Below are 9,054 nucleotides of genomic sequence, written 5' to 3'. Positions count from 1 at the left end.
GTAAAAATTATTATTGTTATTTTGTAATTATTAATAAACATTACTGCATTTAATATTACTGAACATTGTGGTTTGAGTCTTGTTGCGTGTTTTTCATGGCAATTCTAGACTTATTTTTGGATTTGAGTACTTTCAGCAGCAGCTTTCCTCTCTCCCCCTCCAGCACACAGTCTCTCCTGGCTCCTCTCCTCCCCCTCCACCACCAGGCTGAGGGAAGGGAGGAGAGCAGAGAGCCACTAGATAACAAGCGGCTCACTGATAGGTGCCGGCTCATATCGTTCACAGTGAAGAGCCGGCTCTTTGAGTTGGCTCGTTCATGAAAGTCACATCACTACTACAATGGCGTCTGCTGAGCTGAGGGACGAGCTGAACTGCTCCATCTGCCTGAGCCTCTATACAGATCCCGTATCCCTGAGATGTGGACACAACTTCTGCCGCTCGTGTATTGTGAGTGCGCTGGATGCACAGGAGGCGGCTGGAGGGTATTCCTGTCCTGACTGCAGAGCAGAATATCCGGAGCGTCCGGCCCTGGAGAAGAACCGAAAGCTGAGGAACATAGTGGAGCGTTTCTCATCTACTCAGCCTGGTATGGAGGAGACCAGAATCTTCTGTACTTACTGTATAAAGTCTCCTGTACCGGCTGTGAAATCCTGTGTTCATTGTGAGAACTCTCTATGTGACGACCACCTGACTGTCCACAATAAGACAATGGATCATATATTAGTAGATCCCACAAGATCTTTTGGCAGCAAAAAATGTTCCCACCACAAGAAGGTTCTGGAATATTACTGCCCGCAGGACGCGGCTTTTCTGTGTGTGTCTTGTTGTTTGGTTGGTGAACACCGAGGACACCAGGTGGAACTTCTAGATGAGGCTTCTGAGAAGAAGAAAAAGGAACTGAGGAAATATCTGGATGAACTGTATCCACAAAAAGCAGATATTCAGACAAGAGTCCAGAATCTGCGGGATCATAAAGGAAAGATCCAGGAGAAAGCCTCCGATGAGAGGAAGAATGTCAGAAAGAGATTTATGGACATTAAGGAGCAAGTGGAAATGGCAGAAAATAAAGCGCTGAGTGAGGTCTCCAGGCAGGAGGAGAAGATTTTGTACCAGATATCTCATCTGATCAAGAAGCTGGAAATACAGGAGGACGAGCTGTCCAGGAAGATGTGTCACGTGGAGGAGATGTGTCGTGTCACCGAACCAATAAGGATCTTACAAGAACGTGACATTACAATGTGTAGTCATGGAGGTGATGAGGACACAGGGGGAGATGGTGGAGAGGTCAGTTCTGAGGAGGATCTGGATGAGATTCTGATCTCACTGACCTTACACCGAGCTATGAGGGATATTGTCACCAATGTAACATCAGAGCTCGGGTTCCATGTTCCAGACATATTGCTGGATGTGGACACTGCTTATGAGTTGGTAAAGATATCAGAAGATCTGAACACAGCAACAAGATCAGAAGAAGAACAGGAAAGGCCAGAATCACCAGGAAGATTTGTGGATCACAGCCAGGTGTTAAGCAGATGTGTCTTCTCCTCAGGACGACATGGCATCACAAAACCCATTCATACAATAAGACACCAACACTTTAAATGTGGATAAAAATGGCCGTGTAGTTTATTAGGGTTACATAAGTTAAATAAATACCAATAAATATATTCGTCTCTTAAAACCAAAGTTCCATACTTCTCCATAAAACCAATCCACCCATACATGGGTGATTTTCCCACAATAAAACTACACGACAAATAGATACAAGCAATTAATAAAAGGGATGGGGGGGTGGGCTTCTTCGTTTCTTCTTTCTCCAACGGAATGATGAAAACCCCAAAGAGCAGGGTTTATATAGACCAAATTCAGGCGCCCAAGATTCAAATAGCCAATAAAAAACGGCTAAAAAAGGGCGCCAAAAACTAGCCAAAACTGGATAAAACCAGAATTCCACCTTCACAGCTGACTGGCCTGACCTTTAGTTGACCTCCCATTACATAAGCCAAATAATACAAAGCCATATAATACAAATAGGGTCTGTGAGGCCATGAGACCCCCGCTGTATTCCTTTTTTGTGCTTACGCGGGGGGATTAACATGGCATCACAAAACCCATTCATACAATAAGACACCAACACTTTAAATGTGGATAAAAATGGCCGTGTAGTTTATTAGGGTTACATAAGTTAAATAAATACCAATAAATATATTCATCTCTTAAAACCAAAGTTCCATACTTCTCCATAAAACCAATCCACCCATACATGGGTGATTTTCCCACCAGGCCAGGTCTCAAAGAGACGTGGCCCCCCCACCACCACACAGCCATCTTTCAATAATCGACTGTAGGTCAAGGTTGAAAATGTCCAAACCAATATCCGATAGATGAATTAGATCTCTTCTATAAAGTCCAGGTAGGAAACCTTCAAGGTCGGAATGCCTGAAAGAAAAACCTGAAACCAAAGGAAAAAATTTTTCCATCGCCTTGTTCACTCTTTTGCGTATTTTCTCCAAAAAAGAAAAACGGTTATTATGCCACAATAGTCTGGGAACGATCTCGGAAAAAACAAAAAAAGAATGAGGTAACATAGACCGAAAACCAATTATATCAGATCTCATAGTAGCTAACAAGTCCATGGTCCTGATTTTTCCGAGATCATTCCCAGAAACATGAAAAATAATTAGATCGGGAGAAGGGTACTCTTCTAGCCATTTTTTGACTTGAATAACCAGGGAAAACCAACTCAGACCCCGAACAGCAAGCCACCAAACCTGAATAACTGACATATTAAAAGATAAGTTCTCCGTGTAAACTCGCTGACTAGCCCTCTTCTGGGCCCAGAAGACAAAAGAATGTCCGACTATCCAGATAACTAACGGACCTAAAAGAAAATTGATAATTAATAATCGTAAAGATCATGTCTGATATACAGTTTGAATCTTTTAGAGTTCCATCTCCCCAAATTTTTAATTCCAGCCTCAGAAAGCCCGGCCCTAGAGGCCTCAGTAGCCGCTCCGATCCTAAAAGAATGGGAAGTAATGTTCAAGTGTTTCAAATTTAAAAAGGACAAACATTTCTTCAAGATAAAATTAAATTGAAATACAGTGACCGGAGATAAATCCTTATGAATAAACAGTGGGCCTTGTTTTAAAGGTCTAGTCTGCAACCAAATGGACATATTATTTACAGGGCAAATGGATGGATCAGAGAAAGCATTAATTCTCAATCTCGAACCTCTTCCTAACTGATCTGTCTTTGATTTCCTAATAAAAAGGACTAAAAAGGCTTCATAAATTTGAATATCCGCCAAAAAGAGACCCGACGGATTAGATTTTTTGTCTGAGACTACTTCGCCAATCCTCAGTGCCCCAAAAAATGATAAAGAAAAAATGGCGCTAAATAAAAGCGCCTCCTCAGAATTTAAACAGACATGTAAGAGACTAGAGCATAAATCCCTGAGCAAAGATAAAGATATAGGTCTTCTAGTATCAGGCATAAAATTAGATTTTTTCAGGCCCTTTAAAAACTGTTTAACCGGAAAAAAATTAGTTAAAGGAATGCTACCTGAAAGTTTCAGAAAAAAGGAAACTCCCGCCAGGCTTTTCGCTATTGCGGAGTACGATAGACCCCTCTGGGCCATTTCAGAAGCAAATTTCAGCGCTGCCATAGGGTTCGAAACCAAAGGGTCAGAACAATTCAACTCACAAAAATTAATCCAATTACGCCATGCGGCTGAGTAATCAGCCCATGATCTTTCGGACAAAGAATTTTTAATAAGGTGCGGAATTAAAGGGTGATCACCTCCCAGATTGAAGGGGATAAGAGGGTTGCTTCTGAGTCCGCATACGGAACCTGCAGAAAAAAATTCGACCACTGACGATTGAGCAAAGAGTCCGTTAAACCTAAAAGCGTACTCTGTCCAAGCTTAGCCTTCAACCAAATATTATTCTTTAGGCATAAAAAAACTAATTGTCTCAAAATTTTGGCTACTAGAGTGTGTTTTGAAGATAAAGTATTAATGGCAAAAACCACCGCCTGATTAGATGAAAGAAATAAGATTCTGGAATTCTGCATTAGAGACCCCCAAGTATAAATTCCGGCAAAAATAGAAAAAATTTCTAGGATTGTAACATTAAAAACAAACCGTTCAGATACCCAAAGAGCTGGCCAACAAAAATAAGTCCAATGGGAGGCAAAAAGGATGCAACCACCGAGATTCTTTTCAAACGAAAAAAGAAACGGGAAAGAGTCCGCAGCTACAAAAGATGACTGCCACAAAGATCGACCGTTATGCTCAGATAAAAAGGAAAGCCATATTTTGGCATCTTCCTTCATAGCGGCACGAATCCTAATATGAGAATGAGGTGAAGATACACCCTTGGTGGCATCATATAAGCTCCTACAAAACGCTCGACCAATAGGAATCACCCGAACTGCAAAATTCAACAATCCTAATAAGGCTTGAATTTCTTTAAGAGTAACTTTCTCTTTTGACAAAAAATTAGTTAAAGCAGAGCAAAGTTTCCCAATTTTATCCAAAGGAAGCCGAGATTCCATTTTTTCAGAATCCAAGGTAATCCCCAAAAACTCAATGGATCTAGAAGGACCAACTGTCTTATCGTGGGCGATGGGGATGCCGAAATACTCACACATAAGGATAAATTTATTAAGGGCGTCCTCACAGATAGAGGAGCCAAAGGGACCAACGAATAAAAAATCGTCTAAATAATGGAGGATACCCGCCTCTTTACAAGTAGTCTGAAGGACCCAATGAAGAAAGGAGGAAAAACTCTCAAAATAAAAACAGGACAAAGAAAAACCCATGGGTAAGCACTTATCATAAAAGAAACAATCATCAAAATAAAAACCTAGAGAATTAAAACCTGAGGGATGGACGGGAAGGAGTCTGAACGCTGATTTAATGTCTGATTTAGACATCAAAGCATTGCAGCCGAATTTACGAAGGATCTCCAATGCAGAATCAAAAGAAGAATAAGATACTGAAATTAACGACTTATCTACCTCATCGTTCAAAGATGAACCCAATGGGTAAGATAAGTGGTGAATTAATCTAAAAGTACCCTCCTCTTTTTTTGGAACTATACCCAAAGGGGATGTGCGAAAATTAGAAAACGGAGGTGTTTCAAAAGGGCCTGCGACCCTGCCTAATTGGATTTCACTCAAAATTTTGTCCCTAGCAACTCCCGGATTGGCCTTTAAAGAAGGTAGATTAGAAACAATCAAACAGCCCTCCCCTTTAAACTGAGGTACAAAAAATCCTTCAGAAAAACCAAAAAACAACAACTTACTGGTCTCCTGATCTGGAAACTTGCTTAACCATGGGGACATGTTTGCTAGAATCACTGGTGTCCGTGCTTTTTGAAATGTGTTCCCTGGCAGAGGGCTGCTGAGCTGCTTGCTTTTTGAAACATTTGGCCACTGGATGTGAGTTGCCACAGAACGAACATTCGTGGCGGAATCTGCAGCTAGTATTCCATTTGCAAAAGGAATCATTGAAGGCGAAACAAACGCCACGCTTCACAGTGTTAGGGCTGTCCCACACGTCCAGATAATTCCGGTACCGGAATAAATCGGTACCGGAGTTATCCGTGTCCGTGTGCCTGGGAACTCACGGAGGCCATACCTGCGGCACACGTGTGCCACCCGTATGGCGAGTGGGTACCACACGGAGCGTGTGGTACCCACTCTGCATGGTGCTGAAGCTGCGATTCATATGTTCCCTGTAGCAACGTTTGCTGCAGGGAAAATATGAAGAATAGTGTTTAAAATAAAGATCCATGTGTCCGCCGCCCCCCCACCCCCTGTGCTCCCCCCCCGCTGGTCAGAAAATACTCACCCGGATCCCCCGTCGGCAGTCGCTCCTTCCTGGTCTGGCCGCGGCTTACTGTATGCGGTCACGTGGGGCCGCTCATTTACACTCATGAATAGGCGGCTCCGCCCCTATTGGAGGTGGAGCCACATATTCATGAGTGTAATCGGCCGCATACAGTAGAGAAGCCGCGGCCAGACCAGGAAGGAGCGACTGCCGACGGGGGATCCGGGTGAGTATTTGCTGACCAGCGGGGGGGGCGCACAGGGGGTGGGAGGGCGGCGGACACATGGATCTTTATTTTAAACACTATCATTCATATTTTCTCTGTAGCAAACGGTGCTACAGGGAAGATATGAATGGCGGCTTCAGCACCATGTGGGGGGGACAGCGCTTACTGTAGCGCTGTCTCCGGCACGCCACACGGACCCCAGACGGAGAATGTCCGTGTGAGGTGCGTGTTTTACACGGACCCATTGACTCTATTGGGTCCGTGCAATCCGTGCGCTCCCACGAACACTGACATGTCTCCGTGTTTGGCACACGGAGACACGGTCCGCACACGGTCCGCACAAAATCAATGACATCTGAACAGATGCATTGATTTTTATGGGTCTACGTGTGTCAGTGTCTCCGGTACGGGAGGAAACTGTCACCTCACGTACCGGAGCCACTGACGTGTGAAACCGGCCTTAGATGAAGTCTGCCTAGTAGTACTGTGTCTTTGTGGAAGCATTAAATTGATCCACAAACCAATATCCTTCACTCCCCAGTGGAGCTCAGGATGAACTGATAATTTATGTCTGAAAGCTTCATCGTAACTCAGCCAGGCGAACCCGCCGAAGTTACGATAAGCTTCCAATATAATGTCTAAGTGCTGAAATAATTTACTGCAGAGATGAGGAGATTTCTCCCCCAAGACTGCAGCAAAAATGGCGAATGCTTGTACCCAATTGTTAAATGATTTAACATTCGTGCGTTTAAATTCATCAGATTCATGTTTCTCATCTTTTTTCTCTGCTCTGACATGTTGATCCTTCTTAGGTAATAAAGAAAAAATATCAACATATTGATTGTTCCAAATGAGCTCTTTAACAGCAGAGCTCAAGTGGAATCCCAAAGGCGATAATTCGCACGTAAGAGCTTCTTTAAATGTATTAATAGGAATAGTGTTAGCGGATACTGCATTAGAAACCGCAGCGCTAGGCAAATCTGCTACGCGTGCAGAAGAAGGAATAATCTCCTTTAAAGAATCCGCTAACACTTTCCTCACTAAATCAGAGAGGTGTGAATGAGGGACAGACATAGGTACATTAATAGTCTCACCCCTCGATGGCTGGAGTCCAGTCCTGGGATCCCGGGAGCAGCTGGAGCTCAAGCCCTCCAAGTTAGGCAAGCTCACATTGGAAGCTGCTGCGACCGGTGAATCCTCTTCTTGATCCGACTGCGATGACACCAGATCTTCTTGAGCTCTGGTATGACCAGAGGCTGCTGAAGCTGTCACCGCTGCGGGAGCCGCTGGCACCGCAGCGCTTTTACGGCCGCGGTGGTGTGCGGGCTTCCCGGCCGGAACAGCTGACGAGGAAGGCGCTCTTTCTTCAAGCAGGCTGCGGAAGTGTCGCGCTGGGCTGCGAGACTTCCGGGGAGGGCGGCGCCGAGACTTTCCCCTCACTTCCTGTCTGGAGCGGCTAGAGGCATGCGGCGACGCTGAGGGGGAGTAAGGAACCCTCTGTCTTCTAAGCCGCCCGGAAGCTGGGGATGCTGGCGGTATCGATGGAGCTTGTGCCAGCTGCTGGATAGGAGCTTGACCCGGCGGTTGGACCAGAGCTTGACCCGGCGGCTTGAGAATAGCTTGACCCGGCGGCTGGAGGAAAGGTTCTGCAGTAGGAGGGACGGACTCAGCTGCTGCCGACAAAGGTTCTATAGCCAGGCAGCGCTGAAGCCAGTCCACTCCACCCTCTGCTCCGGCTCTTGTCAGGATCCGCTGAAGGAGGCTTTCCATCTTCCAGGTAGAACTTCTTCGTTTCTTCTTTCTCCAACGGAATGATGAAAACCCCAAAGAGCAGGGTTTATATAGACCAAATTCAGGCGCCCAAGATTCAAATAGCCAATAAGAAACGGCTAAAAAAGGGCGCCAAAAACTAGCCAAAACTGGATAAAACCAGAATTCCACCTTCACAGCTGACTGGCCTGACCTTTAGTTGACCTCCCATTACATAAGCCAAATAATACAAAGCCATATAATACAAATAGGGTCTGTGAGGCCATGAGACCCCCGCTGTATTCCTTTTTTGTGCTTACGCGGGGGGATTAACATTACTGGGAGGTAGAGTGGGACCAGATAGGAGACTGTGCCATCGGATTGTCCTATCCCAGTATAGAAAGAGAAGGAGATAAGTCTGATATTAGATATAATGATAAATCTTGGTGTTTGGATATGTGTAATGGTGGATATACTGTATGGCACAACTCCAGGGAACTAACCCTCAGTGTAAAGCCAACATGTCCGACACTTGGGGTCTTCTTAGACTATGAGGCCGGGTGTCTGTCCTTCTATGAGCTGTGTGACCCCATCAGACACTTACACACCTTCACCGCCTCCTTCACTGAGCCCCTACATGTTGTCTTCTGTGTGGATGATGGAGCCTCTGTTACAATAAGAAGCTGAGGCCGATGTCGTCCTCGTCACATAATTCCATTATTCCTTGTCACATGGACACATCTGTATATAGTGAGTTATCAGCAGGACCCTCTAATAATACAGTGTATATGGCGGAGTCATGGGGGGATTGTTCCTATTGTTTTTTCCTCTTCCCTGTAGATCAGATGTAGAATCAATGATTGAGCAGAATGTAAATATTAATGGGTGAATTGTCCTGAGACTGATTATTATTCAATAAAGGGTTAATCCTCTCTGATAAAGTGCTGGTATATCGCTGCGATATGTCAGCACTGGGATATGGAGCCGATTCGCTTCTGAAAATTCCCTAAAAATGTGCTGAGAAAATGCTCTGTAGAATGGCCGGATTTCTGCTGTGTGAAGAGGTGAACAGAGCGGAGGTTATAAAACCCAAACGTCCGAGAAACCCAAAAATCTGCAAACTAGGCCTAATACCGGCGTCACACTCAGCGTATGAAAATACGGTCCGTATTTTACGGCCGTAATACACAGAAATGTTCCAAAAATAGTGATCCGTAGGCAGGGTGTGTCAGCGTATTTTGCG

The 9,054-nt window shown here is 44.7% G+C and overlaps 1 protein-coding gene across 1 annotated transcript; it reads left to right on the top strand.

Moving 5' to 3' along the window:
* The first annotated feature begins 339 nt into the window (after window positions 1-339).
* Window positions 340-8,728, top strand: LOC143784326 (E3 ubiquitin/ISG15 ligase TRIM25-like). Its single transcript, XM_077272473.1, has 2 exons — window positions 340-1,555; window positions 8,146-8,728. The coding sequence occupies exons 1-2, from the start codon at window positions 340-342 to the stop codon at window positions 8,496-8,498; spliced, it is 1,569 nt and encodes a 522-aa protein (XP_077128588.1). The 3' UTR covers window positions 8,499-8,728.
* Window positions 8,729-9,054: the final 326 nt, after the last annotated feature.

This window comes from Ranitomeya variabilis, chromosome 7 (genome assembly GCF_051348905.1).
Source record: "Ranitomeya variabilis isolate aRanVar5 chromosome 7, aRanVar5.hap1, whole genome shotgun sequence".
Lineage (NCBI taxonomy): Eukaryota > Metazoa > Chordata > Amphibia > Anura > Dendrobatidae > Ranitomeya > Ranitomeya variabilis.
This window is presented reverse-complemented; position numbering and strand designations above follow the sequence as displayed.

Excerpts from the sequence above, each read along its gene's own strand:
- LOC143784326 (XM_077272473.1), top strand. The coding sequence starts at position 340 with ATGGCGTCTGCTGAGCTGAGGGACGAGCTGAACTGCTCCATCTGCCTG. Across the intron at positions 1,556-8,145 it reads TGTCTTCTCCTCAGGACGAC|ATTACTGGGAGGTAGAGTGG; the intron begins ATGGCATCACAA and ends GGGGGGATTAAC.